Source organism: Mus caroli, unplaced genomic scaffold, assembly GCF_978045245.1.
Source record: "Mus caroli unplaced genomic scaffold, Mus_caroli_1 scaffold_15, whole genome shotgun sequence".
Taxonomy (NCBI): Eukaryota; Metazoa; Chordata; class Mammalia; order Rodentia; family Muridae; genus Mus; species Mus caroli.
In genome coordinates, this window is record NW_028227270.1 from 47648522 (window position 1) to 47672390 (window position 23869).

The following is a 23869-nucleotide window of genomic DNA, read 5'->3' on the forward strand; positions in this document are numbered from 1 at the left end:
TGACCAGTTGGGAAGCATTAACTAGATGCTTGGAATGTCAACATAGACTGACCACTCATGGGACAAGCAAGCAGGTAGCCAGAAGGAATGACCAGTCAAAGGACAGTGGGTAGCCTGGGATAGACACACAGGTGTGAGCTTATCAGGGAACAAGTGGTCAGGTAGCCTGCGGTAGGAGTCAAGGAGACTCATTCAACCTTATTATGGTTGAAAGTTGGCTGGTAAACAAATGGGCTGTGAGTATAAGATAAACCAGCGTAACAAAATGTCACTAGAAATAAGGAGACATGCTGGAGGCCTGGACTTGAACAAGTTACAGATCTGTATGTATCCCTTTCTCTTTAAGAGAAACCCTGAAAATATCCATGATCCTTTCAAACTAGGTGGAGTCTCATCATAGCCAAGTAAAAGGTACCTGCCCCTGACTCAGCCTCCTTAAGTCCCCAGATGTAGAAATGCCACCCTCAACATAGATACAGCTAGGTAAAATCTTCAGACTAGTAGGAAACCTGGCCTTTGCCAGGCTGCATGGGCCGGCCCATCTTTCCCAAGTCTTCGATAGGAGCTGGTTCCTGGAGAGGGACCTAAAAGCAGACCTGGATTTCCCAACAGTAGTCTCTCTGGGCCCCAGAATCAGCTCCTGAGAAATTGACCCAGGACTAGCTGTAAACACTCACACAGGTGCAGCACATGGCCACAATGAGGAAGGACTCCATAACACCAGCTGCCCCCACAATCCAGGTCAGACGCAGGAAAAGGATAACACCCAAGATGTTCTGCAGGCACGGCAGGTAGACTCCGATGAAGGTGCCCATGCGTGGGGCCTAGAACAGAGTATCATATGTCCAGGGAGGCTCAAAGCCTGTACCCAGTAACTCAGTCTGGAACCCTACCCCATGCTTTGGTTTGGAGGTCACAGGAAATAGAAACTGGGGAGGAACATGGTGGCCATCTACAATGAAGCTACAAGGATAGCAAAGATGACTGACAAAAATCTATGTTCCAAATAAGATGAGGGTCTGTGGTTCTAGAGCAGACCCCAGGCATCTAGGGCATTGTGCTGGAGGGAAAGAAAACCATGTTATGCATACATGGGGGGAAATCCACCTGGCTCTGCTTTCCTACTGGGGAGAAGAGTCGGAGTGGGAAGTTTGGGACAGTAAGATGGAGTCCTTGTTATATCTGTGAGACAGCTAAGGGCCTGGACCTTGGTGCCAGGAAGCTTGAGGCATGAAAGAAAGGAGGCCAGAGACAGGCTAGATACCGGTAAGACTACCTATAAAGTTTAAAAGTCTCATTGAAATGACAGGAAACAGACTAGAGACCTAGGGAAACAAGAGCTGAGGAGCCAGACCCCAACGAAGGAGGCTCCTCTCAGTTTAGGAGAACACAGAATGAGCATGGAGGACCAGCATGAGCACATCCCCTGTGGATGATGACCACAAGGCTGGTACAGAGCAATGCTCACACCGAAGCCTGGCTGAGGATGTCATCCAACCTGAGACCACACAGGGAGAGCCCAGCAGCTAAGGATCGATACTGGATGGTTGCAGCCGGCCAGAGGGCAGAGTTCAAGAAGAGCAAACTGACCACCTAAACCTGAGAAGACAGGATGGCAGCTCAGGCCTGTATAGGACCCCTGCCACTGTGAGCCATCCAGGGCAGGGCAGCTTAACTTCCACCAACCCGACATCAAAGATTTCACAGGAAAAGAAAAGAGGGGGTGGGAGGAAGCTCTGGGTTTGAAAGCCTGAAGACCTTAGCCCTGAGCCCAAGGCCAGTGAGCATCACAGTAAACATATATATCCCCTCTTGAGATATATATATATCAAGAGGGAGACCTAAGCCTTAACCTCACGCCCTCCCTATCTTCGAGGCCTGGACACTGCATTCTGGGGTCAGAAGATAAAGTCTTTATGGGTTTGTAGTCTACAAGCTGGCAGATGAAGAAAAGCCTTTGGGACTTTTTGAGAATTATTTTTATCTTTATTCTGTTGTGTATACATACATGTGTGTTGGTATATGCACATGAGTGAGAATTATTTTTATATTTATTATGTTATATATACATATACGTGTGTTGGTATAGTGCACATGAATGCAAATACCAATAGAGGACAAAGGAGGGCATTGGCTCCCTTTGAAATGCAGTCTAGGTGGTTGTGAGCTGTCCAGCATGGATCTTTTGGAAGAGTAGCAGTCACCCTCACTTGTTGAGCCATCTCTCCAACCTGTCTTGTTAATTTTTCAGTTAAACTAAAGAATGTCAAGAAAAAAAAAAAAAAAAATGCCGGGCGTGGTGGCGCACGCCTTTAATCCCAGCACTCGGGAGGCAGAGGCAGGCGGATTTCTGAGTTCGAGGCCAGCCTGGTCTACAAAGTGAGTTCCAGGACAGCCAGGGCTATACAGAGAAACCCTGTCTCGAAAAACCAAAAAAAAAAAAAAAATGTATGTGTACAAGAACACAGTGTGAGATGGACGTTAGAGGCAGCCAATAGCTCTAATAGAAACATGGCAGAAAAAAAAAAAAAAAACAACAACAAAAAAAACGTCTCTAGGCAGGCCATTGATGGGTAGCCTGAGATACACAAGCAGCTGCCAGGCCACATAGCTTAGCTTCAGATCCCAATGAGACATGGGCTCAGGAGCTAACTGTCTGCCCAATATCCTACTGCCTGGGGTTCCCAGTGCCTTCAAAAAGGGAATGGCCACCTCTGAACTCTTAGCTTTGTCCAGATGATCCAGACCTGTTTACAACCCAGAAGCAGCTCAAAAGAAAGTGATTCCTGTCTCTGGGGACAAACTTCTGTGCCATCAGAGGAGATACCAGAGGCGGGCTCTACTTCTGTCCTGCCAACCCAATGGATTCCTAAGTAGGACATTTTCAACCACGATAAGCAGCTCTGCTGTGAGCTGTTAATCAACTGAAATCCAGTCCAGAAACATGTTACCCAGGGAAACACTAGCCAGAGAATTGACATACTTTGTGTTAGGGTAAAATATACTATGGCTGTACGAAGTATAATCTCCCCAAACCTGGATGCCCTGCTTACAAGGACGGGTTCCTTCCACACCACCGTTGTGGGCAGCCAAGTCTGCTGGGCTCCACTCTAAGGAAATAAGGACTACACTACGGAATCATCCTGAGCAGGGCCTGGACTATGCAGAGTTGCAGCTGAGGGTCAGTTCCAAGAGGCATTCAGTCTAGTGTCTGTTCCCTGGCACAAGCCAAGTTTTCCTTGGACACATATTCCAGGAGACAAAAGAGATAGACAGATGGACAAATGGACATGTGTGCTGGGGACAGGGAAGGCTTAGGGCTTCTGAGGCCCAAGAGCCTGTTGGGCCATGGGGCAGTGCTGGGGGCACAAGTATACCCCACCAACACATTTGAGTGACAAACCTACCACTACAGCAGCTCCTAAATTCTCCTTTATAGCAGCAGCCCATCATTCAGCAGATCTGGGCAGCTGTGACTCTGCCATCTCAACAGGGTCAGCTAAGGATGCCCGGAGTATCTAGGAGAGGGCAGGAAAAGGCATGGCCCAGACAATGTTTCTAAGAACCACTGCTCTACTGCCAAGAAGACAGCCCATGCCTCTGTTAACCGTAGCCCTGTCCCCAGAGACCACATGGCCCCGGATCTGAATCGTCTGCGAAGTGCTGAACACTGTGTAGACCTGACCCTGCTGTGTTTACAGCAGGAGGAAAGAAGACAGCCAATGCCGCTCTGTGGCCTGACTTTCATAGAGCCACAGTCAGGCTGGGTACTGGCTCATGAGAAGCACCTTGGAAGCAGATAGATGTGACAAACAGATGTGACAAATCACCTTCATCTTTGCTCACCAGCATTGAACTCTTCCTTCCAGAGAAAGCAGAGACCTCAGGGAGCTAGAACTGAGGGGAACAAAACTCAAAAGCTTTAGGGAAGGCTTTAAGCCAGACATAATGGCACACACACCTGTCATCCTAGTAACTGAAAGCAGAGGCAGGAGAACTACTGTGAGTTCAAAGCCAACTTTGGGTGACATAGTGGGCTCCTGGCCAGAGTGAGACGATCTCAAAAACAAACAAACACTGCAACCAAATAATAAAATGAAACACAAAGTCAGGCCTCAGGCAGGGTTTAGTGCCACTCCTTCTCCTTGGAGCTATATGGATCCCAAGGATGCCCACTCAAGAGTATCCAGGGCAGCCTGCACATGACTTCTAGGACCTTGTCCCTTCCCAGAAGCTGGAGGTGTCCACTGAGACACAGTACCGTATAGATGAAAATGGTCAGGCCTCATGAAGGGAAAGGCACACATCATCTGAAAACCTGGCAAGGGTGTTCTCTGTCTAGAAACCTCCAAGACTGCTATCCGGCCGAGGGGAGCGCGTGTACCTTGACCTCTCTCCTCCGGCTGTCCTCATCTTCTTCATGCTCTACCACACCCTGGCTCAGGTTGGTATAGTTGGCCAGCTTGTTCAGCAGTGATGACACCATGGGGTTGCTGTCCATCTCTTCCTGTGGGGGCAAAGCATCACATAGGTAGGAACCAGGTCCGTCAACATCTCAAGGCAGCCAAGGAGATCCATCTGTCCCAGGACTGTGTAGAGCCCAAGAGCCCACAGTCAAGTGAATGGAACACCCCACCCACCCCCACATCTGTGTGCCCAGAACATCTATCCAGCAGGTCTGGAATCAGAAGTCAGGGGCACTGAGAGAGTCCTCAAGGCTTTAGGAACTGTAAGGAATGCACCAGCCCAGGTTGCAGCTCACTTATCAGAAACAGATAAACTCAGTGGATCTCAGGCAGAGGAGCAGGTTGCCCTTGCCTGGGGCACGGGAGATGGCCACTCCTTTACCTTCTTCCCACAGGTTCTTCACTAATGTACCTTCTTCGTGTAGAAACTGAAACAAAATTACCTCAAAAAGTGCCATGTTCTTCCCCTCGAAGTAGCTCTCTCTTTCCACCTCCACATTATTGATGAAAGGGCTGTTTTCCCTGGGGTTTCCATCACCTGTGGAAGATAGTCAGGTTAGTCTCAGGATCATAGGCCATGCAGGCTCTGAGCCAGGGAGTGGCCAAATCAGTAGGTACTGGACCCTGTATTCTAATTCCTTCCCCGTCAGGGTCTTGGCAGAGATGTGCCTCTGAGGGACTCCTTATCCCTTAGTACCCAGGACAGGTCTCATACAGCCAGGTTCCCAGACCAGTCCTCTCTGCCTCAGTTTCCACATATGAGATGGTACTGTTCTATGTCTGCTTCTCCCCTCAGGGTAGCCAGGCTCACTGCACACCACACTGGACTGGTGAGTACTCAAGTAAGAACACACACACACACACACACACACACACACACAGGAACAGCTTCAGAGAACTGGCTCAGTTTATTGGCGGGGAGAACAAAGGCTATTTAAACCTTTTGGGGGGGTGAGTGCAGGCAATTGAGGGTTGGTTGGGACTGAGGTCCTGGAGATGCCTCATTTGCATGGGGAGGAACTTCAGGTGCTGCTGGACACGACCTTATAAGGGGAAAGGAATACCATTGCATACACTAGCAAGCTGAAAGGACCTGATATAGCTGTTTCTTGGGAGACTAGGCCGGGGCCTAGCAAACACATAAGTGGATGCTCACAGTCAGCTATTGGATGGTTCACAGGGCCCCCAATGGAGGAGCTAGAGAAAGTACCCAAGGAGCTAAAGAGATCTGCAACCCTGTAGGTGCAACAACATTATGAACTAACCAGTACCCCAGAGCTCGTGTCTCTAGCTGCATATGTAGCAGAAGATGGCCTAGTCGACCATCACTGGAAAGAGAGGCCCATTGGACATGCAAACTTTATATGCCCCAGTACAGGGGAACGCCAGGGCCAAAAAATGGGAATGGGTGGGCAGGGGAGTGGGGGGGGGGGGGGCTAGGGGGGACTTTTGGGATAGGATTGGAAATGTAATTGGGGAAAATACGTAATAAAAAAATATATTTAAAAAAAAAATAAGGGGGAAGGAAACTTAACCCAGCAACAGCTATATAACCTCCTCTGGTGAGGCATGAGTGGGTGGGTACACAGGGCTATGCGTGCAAAGAAATGCAGGCCTGAGGCAGGGGGAGTGACCCTACTCCTCTCAGGAACAGGGGCAGTAAAAAGGAACACCCCACCCCACCCCCCAAAAAATCAAGAACAGTCTTGGCAAACGGGGTAAGGGGAGACAGGTTAGGTCCTCAGTGTGTTCTACACTCGTACCCTACAAGGAGGGTCCTCACCTCTGCTTCCTCCATGTCCACAGTGGACGGGGAGTCTTGGACACTCAAGGCCCTTGACAGGCAGGTCCAGTAACCATTGTAATGTTATGATGCCCTGGATAGGGAGACCACACCATGGGGGTTTGGATTCCTGAGCATGGAGCACCGAGGCATTGGGCACATGGTCTTGATACCTCATGTTCCAGCTGCCCCAGGATGCAGACATTTGTTCAGTCACAAAAAAATATAAGGTTACAGTTTGACATCCGTTGAGGCTTAAGTAGGGATCCTGAGGTACTGCGGTCAGAGGTCTGCAGGAAGGGAGCATCCTTGAAGAAGGAAAGAACCTGAAGGAAACTTCTGATTTGAGACCTCTCCCCGAGTCCAGGTCACCTTTTGGAAGTAAGACTAAAGCTCACAATCTCAGATGACAGAAACAAAGGGCTTCAGGAGGACCAAGAACAGAGTCCTGATGTGACAGCTCGAGTCCCCTGTGCTGGTGTCTGGAACCAAGGTCTTGATCGCTGAGCATCATGGGTAGGAAGCATAGGGTCGGAGCCAGGCAATGATTCTTTACTTGGACTTTTTCAAGGTAGCTACTTGGAAGGAGGAACCAGGTAAAGATTCTAAACAGCCTCCAGTTGGGCGACAGCAAGTTACATTGTTCCCCTTTCAAGTCCTACTAACCAGACATGTGATACCTCTGAGGATGACTATCCTAAAAGCCAAGTACCTCAGCGATTGGCCCCATTAAAGACTAAAGCCCTCTTTGAGGGAGGAGGCACACACACCGAGGTTGGTTTTGTTTTGTTTTGTTTTGACAGTAGCTTTGAATTTCAAATTCCTTAAATCCCAATGGGATTATGCTGGCCTTCCGGGGAAGGCCCACACACACCTCCTACCCTACTAGCTAGTTCAGACGGTGGTTTACCATCAATCCTGATTGGTACCCAAACAGGAGCTGCTGACGCAGGTCCCTGAAGCTCACTAGATCCTTTCTGTCTCAGGATACACCCGACCCAGGTCCTAGTAACAAACTCCAATAATCAAGGTCATCAAGGGTCAGGGAACAAAAGAACACAAAGTGCCCTGCCCTGAATTGAAGTAGGCCCCTAAAATGTGGCATCCGATTACTTATGCTAAACCAAAGCAGAGGGAGAAACCTTTGTTAGGGCCCACAGCCCAGAAGTGGCTTTGTTCTAATAAGAAATTCCCTCACCAGTACTGCACTCAAATGCTATAAGCCTCCCCCTCCACCCATACCCTTCCCACCCATGTCCCAGTCCTCCTAATTCATGGCCCTTAGCTTTCCCCAGATCACCAAGGAACGACAGTAAGGTAGGAGCAGAACTGATTCTGCAGAGAATTCAATGGAGCAGCACAGACTGCTGAAAACACAGCCACACTATGCTTCCCATCGGTGTGCCTTTGATAAGACAGGAACTCTAAGGACAGTGGAATATACACAGCAAGACACAATCCCTCCCAGAGCTCATACATCAGAACCTTGGAGCAAGTAGGAGGGGACAAGATTGTATGCCACACCATGGACTGATGCTGAAAATATGGCTGGCTGGTCCTTTACTGAATGGTGAGGAAGCTGGAGACAGTAGGTCTGCTGATCTGCCTATGCATATATGCTCACCCTTGCAAAATCAGGCAGAGCCTTTCATACAGACCAAGGCACAACCTCCCTGGGTACCCATCAAATCCATACCTGCCCCTATGCAGAGACACCAGGCCAGCATCCTGCAGAACTTCCTTCCATCTGGAGGCAAGACCCAGTACTATCAACTGTCCCTAATGTGAGATCTCCTCATCTCACCATACTTACATGTGGCAGATATAAGACAGTCAAAAGACAGATGAAGTCACACGGAAAGAAACAGGAGAGGTGGACCACAGCAAGACAGAAACTTAACAGATGTAAGAGCCCTGGCTAAGAGAGAGCTGAACAGTGTGGTTCAAACCTTCCAAGGAAAGAAGTGTGAGCTGAAGGGACGCTGGTCAGCTCTAGCATGGCTCTGGAGGGCCTTGCCCTTCTCCCCAATTCCTTCTGCCTTGCTAAAAGTCATTAGATTACATTCCTAGAGCTAGCCCCCAAGGTCTATTCCCTTATTTGACCAATCCTTCCTCCTGAGCCTGAGTACCAAAAATCCAGGTATCAAAGTACTGAAGTCCGGCGATTAAAAGCCCCCTTTGGCTCACCATGCCCAATTAAAATTAAACACCTCATCCTAACACAAGCCTTCCTATTTTACCTTTAGAAGTCGCCAATTGGCCATGTCTGTCTCCTCTCTATTCCAAGACAGTCCTTTGTCCTCAAGGACAAATAACCCTCTACCCTCTCCCTTGCTCTTCTCCCATCATCCTTTATCTCCTGCCTTTGTTTCTTACTCCCTACCATCTGTCCCTGTGGGGCAGATAAATCTCCTTCCTGGGCCAATACTTTTCCTTTCATAACCTTTAACCTATATAAATATTATGCTAACCACCCAGAACACTATAAGCAAACACAGAATCCTCATTGTTCAGTTCCTTCTCCAGAGTATGGGTAAAGCATTCTAGAACAGCATCCCAGGTCTTCTAGTAAAAGATACAAATTTAACAAACACCCAACTACACTGTGGACAGTGGAGGCCAGTTTCTACCCCTCCAGGAAAGGGATGACCAGATGAGCCCTGAGGCGTGACACATCTGAAGAATGAAGGGAAACTCTGGGCTTTTCAGGGTGTGTGTACATGTTACCCACATGCATACGCGTGTGTAGCTTCCTACCTCTGTCAGCTAACAAGTCAAGAAGCAGGGCACACAGACGGGCGGTGGTGGCACTTGGGAGGCAGAGGCAGGCGGATTTCTGAATTTGAGGCCAGCTTGGTCTACAAAGTGAGTTCCAGGACAGCCAGGGCTACACAGAGAAATCCTGTCTCCAAAAACCAAAAAAACAAAAAGAAGAAGAAGGGCACACTAGTAACTAAGTGTATTCTCAGCACCTACAACTGACTTGCTAAGCTCATTCTCCACTTAGGTTATCTCAAGAGAATCACTGACTACAGAGCTAAGGCAGGGGGATGGATGCTAAGACTAAATGTAACCAGGAAATGTCAGAGATGTCAAAAGCCAAGAGGCACCATCTGGAAAGTCCCCCATGACCACTTCTGAGGCCATCCATCTAAGCATCAACTGACTGGAGCACAGACACACACAGGCATCTGAGGACCACCCAAGCCATGGAGACCTGCTACAATACCTCGGTGTGCAGACCAGGGGTCAGGCTAGAAGAAACTGCCTTGGGAATTGTAGCTGAGAGACAATGGGGGGATACACAGCCTAGTGAGGTAGGCCCAGCTGAGTTACTGAGGGGTCACAGCTATCATATCATAGTAAAGGGTAGCTGGACTGCAAACATTCTTGACCCTACGTCTCAGGGGGTACTCCCATCATGCCACTATCCAGGCTGTAGGGCCCACAGGCACAAGCCTGCAGTTCCTGCTGCCCAGAAAGCAGAGGCACACAGGAAAATTCCAGAATGAAGCCAAGATAGCAGGCTTTTTGTGGTGACGTCACACGCTATATGATCCGGTGAAACTCAAATAAGATCTTTGCTGTGTGAACAGTAATCCTCTCACCTAGTAAATGCTATAGAGAGTCTGAAAGAAAATGTGTTTTTTGGAGAGGGTACGTCCCAAAAGAGCCTCACAGCCTTTACATGTGTGTGAGAAGAGACAGATGCAGAAGAGAAAGAGAAAGAATATTTCATCATGGGAAAAAATGTCCCATGCAGAGAGCTGAAGCCAAGCATAGGAGAGACTTCTTTATATTCTTATGATTTTCTGATGTCAGGAAATAAGTTAATATCAGGTTTAAAGAAGTCAGGTGTGGTAGCACAAACCTTTAATCCCAGCAATTACGAGGTAGAGGCAGATAAAGTTCTGAGGGTTGCCAGCCAGCCGGGTCTACTTGGCAAGTTTTAGGCCAGCCATAGCTGCACAGTGAGAATCTGTTTTGAAAACAAAAACAAACAAACACATACAAATACAACACACTCTGGTGTCACCAGCTCTGAGGACACAGAGGACCAGGGTGTGACTCATAGCCCAACAACCCTCCAGAGGGTCAGGAGACAGGGTTTCAGATTCTCCCTCAGATGCTCAAATGGAGCCAACTCGAGCTCATGACCTTGAACAAAGTCTCTGCTGCTCACCTCCAGCTCAGCTCAAGTTACTAGTCTCCAGGGAGGAGGGCTACATGGAAAGACACAGAAGGGCAAAAGCTCTTCAGAAACCGTACCTCCAGCCTCCAACCACAGCCCACCTGCCTGGGTCTTTCACAAAAGGCAGCCACAATGCTGTTCTGAGCAGTCACAGCTGGTGTGCTCAACAAACTTTTCCTCACCCTTTGCCCAGATGCACAGGTATAGTGATGACCACTCATCTAAGGAAACAGCACTCCCATAGCCCGACCAACACTCCCAGGGAGAGGTGGCAAGACCCTTGTGAAGCTGTCTACCAGATGACATTTAAACAACTCTTCAGTGGGACGACTGTACAGGATGGCCAAGGGCTGCCAGACCTGGAAAGAAATGTAAGGATACAAACAGATGCTGGGGAGACTGGGGTAGACATGACACACAGCCTCAACCTGGCTCACAGTAAGTTGTCCACTGTGGCAACTTGTACAAATCTGCCTTTTCATTTCATCGCTTATCAAAGTAATGTATGAGTGCACAACACAGAAATACAGACATGCACGTGCACACACACATATATACACACACTCATACATTTGCATATACACAAATGCAAACCTTAAAGACAGTAAAACAAATCGTCAGAATTTCAGTACATTCCTCCAGTTGGGGGCTGTGCTAAAGACAGTGTAAGTCTACAATCAACCATTCTCTCTAGTCCCCCCAAGCCCAGTTACACCAATTCTTTAACAGATACACCCATCATCAAAGTCCAAGCTCTGGCTGGGCAGATCCAAAGAGATTACATCACAGGTGGGATCACACCTAAACCAAACAGATGGGAAGTATTTATGGTACCTCATCCTCAGGGCATTGAGAAAGCATCTAAAAGTCCTCCCTTCCTAATTCCACCAGAGTCACAGAGATAATTAAGAATAAAACGGGCTGGAGAGATGACTCAGCACCTAAGAGCACTGATTGCTCTTCCAGAGGTCCTGAGTTCAATTCCCAGAAACCACATGGTGGCTCACAACCATCTGTAATGGGATCTGATGCCCTCTTCTGGTGTGTGTCTGAAGAGATTGACTGTATACTCAAACACATTAGAGAGAGAGAGAGAAAGAGAGATGATAAAGATAGAGATAGATAGATAGACAGACAGACAGATACATAGATAGGTGATAGATGGTAGAGAATAGATAGGTAGATAAAAGGTTATAGATGGATAAATAGACAGACAGACAGAAAGAATGAATGAATGAATGAAATGCTTTCATGAAAAGTACACCTGCATCTACATGAAAAGAACACACCAGGATCCATTTTGTCATCTAGATGACTATTGATTTTCAGATCTCTGCTAATTACTTCTGTATCTAAATAAAGTCTGAATCATATTTTTGAGAGGATATTTGACACTTACAGTCTGCACAAAGGGAACTTTGATTTAAACACACACAACAACCACTCACTCACAGTCAGAGCTCAGGAGTCACTGGAGCTGAAAGCTGTTGAGCTCTGAGGCAAAGCTGCTCACCTGAGGTGGCGTCCCTCTGTGTCAGACTACACATTCACAACAACTAGAAGCATCTTGGGCAGAGATCAGCTGAGTACACAGCTGCCAAGGAGGCAGAGGGATGGATAGCATGAGGAGGAGTGGGTACTAGGTCAAGTACCCACTGCCAGCCAAGCACTTAAACATGGCCTCTCCACCAGCTGGGAGGAAATCTAGGCACCAGTCTCTGCAGGTAGGTGCCAAGCAGACAGACTCTCTCCACCTGTGGGTAAGATCAGGTGGCCAGGTCACGAGACCACAAGGCAACCTCTCCACCCTAGGAAGGAAGACAAACTTTTCTGATAAGCCTCCACACTTGTGGACCAGAATCGATCCATTTCCCTCATTACAGAAGTACTTCTAAAAAACTGTCAATTTCACACTCAGTTAGCAATGGCCTGCCATTTACCCGGTAACAGAACAACCTGAAAGGGTTCACTCAGAAGTCACGGGGCAGTCAGAGCCCAGAACCCTCCATAGCTGAGATGCAGCAAAGATTTAGAAATTTGCGAAGCCAAGCGCTCCCTATAAATGCAGTATGGGGAGACAGAGAACACTACTTGGAGACACCTGGGTTCTGTAAGGGTTGGTGATGGACTAGAGATGTGACTAAGTCATTCAGCTCTCCCCACTCTCCTGCCTCACAGTGTATCTTCCCTGCCTCACAGTGTATTTTCCCTGCCTCACAGTGTATCTTCCCTGCCTCACAGTGTATCTTCCCTGCCTCACAGTGTATCTTCCCTGCCTCACAGTGTATCTTTCCTGCCTCACAGTGTATCTTTCCTGGCTGATTTTGTCATTAAGAAATGTGGCAGAGTCTGATGGCTGGGACACACGCCTTTAATCCATCACAGCACTCAGGAACAGGTTGATTTTTTTGTGAGTTTGAAGCCAGCCTGGTCTACGTGTTGAGTCCCAGGACAGCTAGAACTATATAGAGAAACCCTGTCTCAGAAACACAAAAATAAAACTACAATAACAAATGACAGGTAAGGATCTCCAGCCATAAAATCTAGAATAGAACAAATGACTTATGAATGTACCCTCTCCTCCCTGCAAGCCTCACTCATGGAAACAACAGGAAGACAAAGACTGCTTGGCTGAGCTGTGATGTATCTGCTACAAACCCCAGAGCCTCTGAGCCCACAGACCCACAGGTCTTGGGACACAGAAGAGAGGATCTAAAAAGTACTGAGGGAATTTTCCTTTAGATTAGAGGGGGCCACAAACCATGGAGATTCTTCAAGCACTTCTAGCAAACCTTCCAGCAGAGCTGGTGCCTACATTGGTAACATCATGTATAAAACTATAAAACGGTCAACTACAGAAACAAAGAACCTCAAAACCAAGGGAAGCCAGATAGACTCCTAGAAAGACACAACTGAAGGTACCATGCCTACCTATCTTGTGCCACATGCAGCTATCTTCTGACATCTGCCTTTGAGATGCATATATAAAGGTCTCAGACATCTCTAGCAGCCAGTGACTCCGTAATCCTTCACTGCCCCATTTGGCAGCCAGGGCCTACTCCCTGTGTTATACCTACTAGCTGCCAGCTGATGCCTCAGCAGCAAAGGATTGTTCCAAGGGCAGCCAGCCTGAACAGAAACCAGAGAGGGTGGTATATCAGCTGACCACACCTCGTGTCATTTGTCGAAAGAGAAAGAGAAATTAAAGGGCTAAATGTCAGACCCAAAGGCTAAAGGGTCTGGCTGTGGACAATTCAGTGAAGGAGATAGGGCAGCCAACTCGCTAAGGGAGAGACCTAGAGAGGAGATAGAGTAGAAGGACCTCAGACAACTGTCCCCAGTGATCAGGTTAACAGGGCTGAATCCTGGGACAGTGAAAGACCCAATGTTATACTAAAGGACAGGCACTCATCCCCTGAACCCTTCCTCCCAGACCCAAACCAGAAGTGAAATGATCCCCACAGAACTCTCCAGGACCTAACCTTACTCCCATGACATCAGGTTACCAGAAATGAGTTAGTGTAAGAAACACTTACAAGGATAACTAGATATCCCGAGGACTCCTGGGACAGGACAGAGACACTAAGACTCTGCTCTTTCAAAGGACCAGGATTCAATTCCCAAAACCCACAAGGTGAGTCACAACCAACTGTAACACCAGTTCTAGGTGGCCTCTTTTTGGCCTCTATGGGCACAAGACACTCATGGTACATAGACATACATGTAAGTAGAACATGCATGGAAAGAAAACAAGGAAACCCTAGGCATCAGTGGACAGAGCCCCTCTGGGGAATATGGCAGCAGTCGCAGAGAGAGTACACATCTATCATAACTCTTTAGTGCTGACTTAGCCGCAGCACAGCTCCACAATACTGCCATAAGGTCAGGCAGACTGTATCATTCCTACCTGGCACCAGGGAGGCCCAGATCCTGATCAGCCACCCCAACAACCTACCACCCTTGGAACCCCCACTTAAGACCCATCTGCTGTAACACCCTGTTACCGACCTGGATGGTCAGGGTGTTGTCTGGGCATCCTGTCTATGACATAAAGGGGATTAGCCACAGTTACCACCATACAAGGGCTGGCAGTTTTGTAGACACTGCCCACAAGCCCGTGTTTACTCATAGGCTGCAGTTCTTCACAGGGGAGAGGAGAGGCCCACTGCAAGGCCTCCTATGAAAAGTCACCACGGCCCTGGGCCCACAGAGATCCATGGAGTTTTCTTTCAAGTGCATCAGATGCTTTGGAAGACATGTGATAAGCTGCATGGAACCTGGGCCAACCCTGACCTCTGTCATGAAGGCTACAGGATGTGTTTCAACTTGGAGAAACACCTTGGTTTTTCACTTTGTCATCTTACATGGGGACAGCCCTATGTTAGTCTAGGGACAGTTGTTCGCAGATGCCCACTACATACAGGCTCTCCCTGCTTCATAGATGTCCAACTGAAGCCTGATGCATTTTAAAGTGTACGGATAACCAGAGATAATAATAAGCATAATGCCCCAGAAAGTCACCATGCTGTGTTTGGTTGTGACCTGCATGTGACAAACAAGGTTGTGTTTGGATGCAACTCACCTGTGGAAATGCAAATTTGCTGACTTTTAACAAAGACCAGCACCTACCCACCTTCTACTTAGAAACCCCTCACATGTGTGGTTATTGGGAATTGAACTCAGGACCTCTGAAAGAACAGTCAGTGCTCTTACCCGCTGAGCCATCTCTCCAATAAAGCATGCAAATGTGGTATTCCTTTTCAGCAAGCATGTTACAAAATGCAGTTTCCTCCTGTAGCTGCAGTCTCTCCATTCCCACTGAAGGAGGAACTAAAGGCAGCTTTAGGAACCCAGTCCCTTCAGAGATTCTGACTATGTAAGAGAGGTGTGCACATAGGTCAGAGGTGGCCAGGGTCCTGGGCACTGGAGGAGACAACCTCTCCACTAGATAAGCATCAGGTATTTGTGAAATCCAGCCAAGTTTCATAGGCATAGCCAAGCAGTGCCAGAACCACTGCTGGCCCTCAGCCCAGGATCTGCTCCAGGGCAGCAAGTTGATTCCCCACTCCCAGCCTGCTCCCTGCAGAGTGGTGTCTTAGTAGGGAGAAACCAGGCGCAACCTGGCAGGCCCCCAGACCCATTCACAGGCAGCCAGGCCTTAACAGCATGACCCAGGCATAGCCTCCTCCCACCCTTGTTCTTCCTGAGGCAGGCAGGGCTCCACTCCAGGACATTACTACTAATCCCTCAATGGCTCAAGGGAGGGATAGAAAGCAACCCCGGGGACTCAGAGCCATATCCCCTGATAGGTTGAGGAGGCTGGCCAATAGAGCTGGCTGCAAAGGCCAGCAGCCTCCTCCCTTTCCTGCCATCAAGTGTAGGCGGAAAGTCTATCCAGCTTAGCAACACTGGAGATGGGGCATGGGTCACAGAGGAGCTGAGTTTGTGTACAGAGGCCTAGGCGAGGAGGTAGGCAAACTGTAGCTCATAGGCCTGGCTACTAAGCACCCACAACAAAATGAAGTCCCGCCTGGTAACACTAAGGTGCTCTTTGGCTTCCTAAGGATGGCCTGCCCCGAGCCAAGACCACCACCATAAAACTACCCTGGTGGCTGCATTGTGAAATGGTTTTGTGCTAGAATGGGTTTCAGAGTTTCAGGGCCCTGAAAACTCAAAAGAATACCCACCAGCTCTTGACTGCCCTCCAGATTCTTAGAACCCTCACACATCCTGAAAATCCAGCAACCTGGAAAATCCAGGCCAGCGGGACAGCCGATAGAGCATGGTTAATGAGAGAGAGCCACAGGCTGACGGACAAGACCCCAGGCTGACAGCTTTCCACTTTCAACAGCAAACTGCTGGCTGAATGAACAACGCATTCTGAAGAGAAAACAAAGGAAATATTGAGAAACAAGAACCACCCACAGAACTTGTAAGAGGGCCACTTACTTCTTATGGCATTTTCCATGCACATTCCTCTAACCCCTGCCTCCCATCTCAGGTTTCCAGGACAGAAAGGTCCAGTCGAGAGCCACTCTGTCCTTCAGGGAACAGGCCCAGTCCTTTCCCACCTGTTCCGAGTCCTGCTCAAGACTTTCAGGCCCGACTTGGCCTCTCTGTCACTCTGATTCAGTGTGGGAACTTTTGAAGTTAGTGGCTTAGAGTGTTTCCTCTGCATTCAGGCCCAACCCCACCTTCTTCCTGCAAAGCAATACATTTTGCTTCAAGGTTGCACTGATGCTGGGCTGCAGCTCTAATGCACAGGCAGGAGGATATCTGCACCAGAGTGGCAGGCAGCCCACGTCTCTCCACAAGGCTCCATGGTTACAGGTCTGGGTATAAGCAGAAACTGTCAAACCAGGTGTTGAGCAAAGTTAACGCCTAGGAGGGCGGGAAACCCTGCAAACCTTGGTTAGTACCTAAATGCACAACTAGTTGTCCACTCTCCTGCTCGCCCTAACCTAACTCAGTAGCACCATGTCTCACATAGCTTGAAAGGCAAAGATGCTCAGAGGAACAGTAGTAAAAAGGTTTGGGGGCCCGGAGAGTAATAAAGCAAGGCTTCCCAAATGATGTGGCAAACCTGTTCTACCTCCTACCCTAGGATTAGTAGGACTGTCCCCAAGACGTGACCATAAAGGTCACTGGTATTCCTTATGTCCACTTACAAAGCAGCCTGGGTAAGCATCTCCTCCAATCGGCTTTTAAATCTATGTTCAAACCAGCTAAAATCCAGAGAAGCAGAGTGGAGCCTTACAGCCTGACAGCCAAGAGATTCTATGCAAAGAAGCAGCTAATTCAGACAAGCGGTCAGAGCCTGACACACTACAATGACAAGATTTCGGACACAGTACTCACAACATATATCTACATGTGTACATATGGCATATGCTTACACATGTTTACTCATGCACACTCACACATATACATGTTTTCACCCATTCATTAGTATATACCATAATTTTATGTACACTGCACTTATGTGTGCATACCATGCATGCATGTACATAGAAACATGCCCACTGTAGATCTGCATGGCAACATACCCCCCACACAAGGCCAAAAGAAATTAGAGCTCCAGACTGTTCCATTGTGGAACAGTACATTAGTCATCTATGGGATGACAGCCCTAGAAGCTACCTAAGCAGTCTGGGACTTTTAACCTAAAAAGTATACCCTTCAGGAAGACAGCCTCATTGACCTCAATCTCCAACATCCCATGTCACAGCTGGTGCTAGCCATGATCCTGTCTCTCTTCCCCAGAGAGCAGAGCATCATCGGAGCTGAGAAAGGGCATGCTGTTCCCCAAATGCCCAGATGATAGAGGTCTACAACAAAGCAGAAGAGGGCCGGGCGTGGTGGTGCACGCCTTTGATCTCAGCACTTGGGAGGCAGAGGCAGGTGAATTTCTGAGTTCGAGGCCAGCCTGGTCTACAGTGTGAGTTCCAGGACAGCCAAGGCTATACAGAGAAACCCTGTCTCGGAAAAAAAAAAAAAAAAAAAAAAAACCAACCAACCAAACAAACAAACAAACAAAAAGCAGAAGAGGATGGAGCCTGTGCACCCCTACATCAGCCCCACAGGACACCAGTCAGATCCTCCCAGGGGCAGCTTCAGTTACATACTTGTCTGGGCTGTGGTCAAGTCCCTCCATTAAATGAAAAGGGAAACCCAAGAGCCACTGGCACTCCCTCCTCTGGCCTCCAGAGCACTCAGTCCTCCCCAGTGACCATCAGATGTTTCCTGAGCCTCCCTGAAAGCCAGGCCCAGCCTGCTGGCGCCAGAGACCCACAAAAGGATGGGCCTAAAAATGAAAGGTCATGGCTGCCTTTGTAAGAGACAAGGCCCTGGTGAGGAAAACTGAGGCACTGAGAAATGCTCAAAAGTCATTTGCCATCTTCAGAAATGGGTCACTCTAAAGTAGGCAGGCATCAAAGACAGGAGCTCAGGCCACCAGAAGGCCAGAGATGATGACTCCCAAGCCCCTGCAATGAACTAGCAAGGAAGTGAAAATGTGTCTCTGCTACCCTTTTCTTCCCTAGAATTCCTCAGATCCTTCCCTCACGGGGCTGTGACAAAACGCATGTGCGGTTCTGAGAATATCAGATCGGAAGCGGTGCTGCCAGCTCAGATCCCAATATACCAGTCCACCTCTACACCTAACCCAATGGTTTTCTTAAAACAAGCCTACCCAAGGAGGAAACAGCCTAGGTACTCCAGCAACTGGCCGGTGGCACCAGTCTTGCCTCTCACCTATAGGTATCCTAGACCCTAAGACACCAGCAAAAGCAGCACAGGCCCTTACTTAAGAGAGACATGATTCTATAGACGCCTGCAGCCAAAGGGGACATCTGACATGCTTACTAAGGTCATGGGTCGGATCCAGGGACAACACAATTACACACTCAGAAGCCCCAAACCTATACTTGCTTGTGGCCTGGCTACCAAGGACATACACATGAACAGACAGCTGAAAGCCTCATCACCAAGATGGGCCTGCCATTGAGCAGAAATGGAAGCTTATCTGCACAGCCCAGATCCTACCCTAAAGGGCAGTTTCTCTCCTTTGCATAATAGGAAGGTAGTAAACTCTATAACTGATCCCTAGTGGGGACTCAAAGTCAGCACCCATCAGGACCTGCCACCTCAAGCCACCACAGTCAAGACTAACTACTCCTGAGTGTCATCCACTTCTGTCCACACAGGGCTTCCTTGCCTCTACATAGAGGAGTCTTCCCTCTGAAGTCCAGTCCAGCAGGACTCATACACTCCAGTGGCTGCCTCCTATGTAGCTATCACTCCAAATGACAGAGAACTCCACCCAGCCACTTGGCCAGGGCCAGGAGCTTGGGAACAGTGGTTAATGCTTAACACTGTACACCAAACTTTGCCCTCTAGGCTTGCAGAGGCAGGGTTTAATGTCTGAAGAGCAACAGGAACTACAGGCTGTCTAGCCAGCTGCACTCTCCGCTATACTGCTGGGTGTCTGACCCCACGCTGTACCCAACTGTACAGCTAGCAAGAGGGAGCCATTGTCTCAAGCACCAGAAGGCAGCAGGCCTGGCCCAATGTCTCTGCCCCTCAACACTGGAGCAGACAAGGTCAGACCTTGTCTGCTAAGGTGGCAGTCATACACCTTTACTCCTTGACCTTTCTCTCCCCGATTCACTGCCAGGCAGGCAGAGTGAGACAGCTCCCAAATGGTTTTGAAGGTGAAGGCTTAGGTCTGAGATGTTTTCTGGGGTGCAGTAAAAATCCAATCACTGCTGCCTACGTCTGCTTCTCCTCAGCCAGAGTCTAACACCCAAAGCAGCTCTTAGGCTATGCTTACAACACCTGTGGTGTACTAGGAACAGCAGGCAACTTCACAGTAGCACACCCACACAAACAAACAAGATATATATATACATGCTAAGAACACACAGCCCAGCAGCTCACACAATGCTACTCACTGCTGGCTGCTTCCTAAGGGAAACCTCTTCATATTAGAATCCATGGTAGCCCTGCTCTGATAGAGTTGCCTCAGCCACTGTGGCATGCACACACTTGCACATAATACTCCACCTGCCAGGCTCAAGGCCATCTTTCCTAAGGAATTCCCCATGGCCACCTCAGCACCCCATGGCTACCCTGAGTCACCACCATCAAAAGCTAAGTTAATCCTCAGCCTAGGCCCTTCACAAGTCTCCTAAGGCTACAAGGATGACTTTCTGGAAGCCATCAGTTTGTCTCTGCCACCACTGGCGAGTGAACACCCTACTGGGATTCTTCTTTGCTCCCATGTCCCAAGGAACACATGCCCACTCTCCCACTGCTCCAGCAGGCAACAGATCAGCATCCTATGCTATGTCCCTTTGACATGCAGCCCCACAGAACTCACTCTCCATCACATACTGCCCTATATATCATATTAGGTTCCTATTGTGCCAGGTCACAGATACACCAGACCCAAGAGAGACACCGCCTTACCAGGTGATCTTTCTAGATCAATGTGACTACAATGCCCAGTGCCCAGACAACCCAAGTCTGCTTGGCCTTAAGCGCATGGCATTAGGTAAGGCCTTTCATCACAGGAGCTGTCTCTTCAACCCTTTGCAGCAGTTAAGACATCCACCCAGGGGCTGGAGATATGGCTCAGCAGTTAAGAGCACTGACTGGCTCTTCCGAAGGTCCCGAGTTCAAATCCTGGCAACCACATGGTGGCTCACAACCATCCATAATGAGATCTGATGCCCTCTTCTGGGGTGTCTGAAGACAACTACAGTGTACTTACATATAATAAATAAATAAATCTTAAAAAAAAAAAAAAAAGACATCCACCCAGCACAGTGGTCAGGAAGGCTGGGCAACATTTCAGCATTTCCAGGTCTGGGAGGACCCTCAGATTAATTTTTTTTAAAAAAGGCAATGACTGGGTAAAGAGAACATTCAAATGCCCCATCAGTCCTGAAGGCCGTGCCAGTGATACCAAGCCACTTGCTAGGCAGTCTGGCCATAGAAAATGGCAATGCCTAATACCAGGTGACGTTCCGTTGGGGAGGAACCAGCTCCCCTAACCCTCCTGTGTTCACACAATACATATATGAATGCTCACCCACAAGAGCATGGACCTAGCAAGATGACTGGTGCTGACACCTGTACCTCTGATTCCTAAGGGAAGGGCCTGTTGCACGGATACAGTTGAGAAGAGGTGGGGCGCAGCCCACGGCCACCTGGGTTGCCAGCAGTCACCTGATCTGTGGGATCCTTTGTTTCCTCTAGCTGTTTTGTGCAGCTTTGTCCTACAATATGAACACTGGTAATCAAAGCCATGGCCCCAAGGCAAGCACCCTACCACTGAGCAATAAATAACCCAGCACTTTCTTTGGTTTGAAAAGGGAAACAGTGTATGTTTCCCTCTTACTTTGATTCCACACACATCAGATGCTGCTGTCCCTGTAAATGACCCTCAACCCCACCATGAAGAACTCCCAAAGGTATTAGGGTCCGTGCTCACACATTCAGCCCCACCTTCAAGGACTCGAGGCAAGACATCGAGAAGGCCCACCAGCCCCTGCTTGGATCTCCAGCACTAGTGTGACACACCCTTTTCTGAAAATGACAGATGAGGCTTTTAGTTCTCATCCTAGCCTAGCAGAGCAGGGCCTCAGGTCTCCTGCTCAGTCCTCTTCTAACTGTACACCTCTCTGAATCGTTATGTCCTAACTGTGACCCCTGTCAACAGCAGCCCTGAGGGCACAGAACAGTATCCACTGCCCAGCCTCCACTCAACCTCCAGACAGGACAAAGGTAACTCAGGACTGTCTCCGTTAGTGTATCAGGAGACAGGGTCACCTCTAACAAGAGAAGTTCCCAGGTGACCAACATGAAGTCAGCTACAGAGCATAATACCACGTGGATGGAATCTGAAAGGGGACTCGCAACCAGACTAGAAGGAAGCCTGCACAGACGTCAGATCTGACCTGGAGTGGAAGGGCTCCCAGGTAGTGATTACCTTGCAGTAAATCCAGAAAGACTCCATTGTGGAATTTCTTTTCCCAGGCCTGGGGCACCTCACTAGGGGCCCTGCACGTTCCCTGACAGGTTCCCTATAGGTCTTGAGATCTAATGATGCCCAACTCTGATAGGAAGGACCCTGGCCGCAAGCAGTGTCCTCTCCACTGATAAAAAAAAAAAAAAATTCCAACCGAACAAGAATTCACACGTCCTTTCCACTTCTAGAGGAATCTCACAATAAATAAAATCTAGGTCCAACATCTGTCCTGCAGAGAGGCTGACGGACATGTTCCCTGTCCAGACGCACAATCCCAAGTCCTTCTAGAACACGTGCTTAAGGGAAGGGCCCTGAGAGAAGGGGAAACGGAAGCTAAAAAAAAAATCTGAGGAAGCAAAATGTGGATGTCACACTCACCACGCCTGCTCTCTCCTTGCCCAATTGATTTTTAGTATATGTGTTGGGAGGCTGGCTCCTCACACAGAGCCAAGGACTTTATAAGTAGACATAAATTATCTACAATATAGAACCAACTGCATTTCTGCCACTCAACTGCCAGCCCAGGCCCTGCCTGGGTCTCACAGCACCAGGAGAGGTCAAGGTTAAGACGCAGCCTGATATATGGCCCAGAGAAAGGTTCACTCCCTACCCTCACACTACCTGTATCCCTGGTAGAATAGAAGCTGCACCAGGCACAAGCGGGCTATGGGTTCCCTATAGCCATGTGTTCACAGCTTGAAATCCCTAGGCAGACTAGACAGAATGTGGGTCCGATGCCAGACCCACATTCTGGTTCCAAAGACACTGGCTGTGTAAGCTAGATAGCCTATGAGGGTCCAGTTCAACTGCAGCCTGGATCTGTGTAGACCTAATGAGGTCTCCAAACTCACTCCATCACAAGCAACACGCAGGAGACATGTCTAGAAAAATGGTACTTCCAAGAACTACCAAGGGATCTGAATAGGGGGCAAGACAGGGCTGCAGTGTACAAAGATGACTCCTGTGACCAGGCAAGTTGGCTCTGGCCTGTTGCCCACACATATACCCACAAACATGTCCACACAAATGATGCCCACACACATGGTATAGATTCACACAGCCAACCTTTGAAAAGCCTTCATCCTACCTGTACAGGACTTTCCCACCAAAAAACTAAGTGTGAGGTCCCTTCCCTACTCCTGGCTGGTATCTGGCGCTCCTGTTAGAAATGAGGACAAGGGCTGGAGAGATGGCTCAGCGGTTAAGAGCACTGACTGCTCTTCTGAAGGTCCTGAGTTCGAATCCCAGCAACCACATGGTGGCTCACAACCATCTATAATAAGATCTGTCACCCTCTTCTGGTGTCTGAAGACAGCTACAGTGTACTTATATACAATAATAAATAAATCTTTAAAAAAAAAAAACTTAAAAAAAAAAAAAGAAATGAGGACAAGACGGCCCAATGAGCAGCCCAACTTGGGATCCATCTCATAAGGGGGCATTAAGGCCTGACACTATTACTGATGCTATGATGTGCTTACAGACGGGAGCCTGACATGGCTGTCCCCCAAAGAGGCCCAACCAGCAGCTGACTGAGACAGAAGCAGATACTTAAACCCAAGCATTGAACTGAAGTCGGAGACCCTTATGGTTGAATTAGGGGAAAGATTGAAGAAGCTGAAGGGGAGAGCAACCCCATAGGAAGAACAGCAATCTCAACTTACCCCCTAGAGACTGAGCCACCAACCAGGAGCATACACAGGCCAGTCAGAGGCCTCTGGCACAAATATAGCAGAGGTCTGCCTTCATCTTCGAGAGACTTGAGGCCTCAGGAAAGGGAATGGCCTGGGGAGTGGAGAGGAGTACCCTCTCAGAGGCAAGGAGTTAGAGGAATGGGATAAGGAACTGTGGGAGGGGGGACTGAGAGGTGGAGTGGGAGACCAATGACTGGAATG

General features: G+C 48.7%; 1 protein-coding gene across 4 annotated transcripts in view; it reads right to left on the reverse strand.

Moving 5' to 3' along the window:
* Positions 1-23869, reverse strand: part of Slc12a7 (solute carrier family 12 member 7) — an 83556-nt gene that overhangs the window by 26437 nt on the left and 33250 nt on the right. For all 4 annotated transcript variants that reach the window (XM_021181012.3, XM_029468666.2, XM_021181013.3 and 1 more), the window contains exons 2-4: positions 4910-5004; positions 4385-4507; positions 678-824 (exon numbers count right to left, since the gene is read on the reverse strand). In XM_021181012.3, coding sequence (XP_021036671.1) covers positions 678-824; positions 4385-4507; positions 4910-5004 — 365 coding nt within the window. The remainder of the gene's footprint in view (positions 1-677; positions 825-4384; positions 4508-4909; positions 5005-23869) is intronic.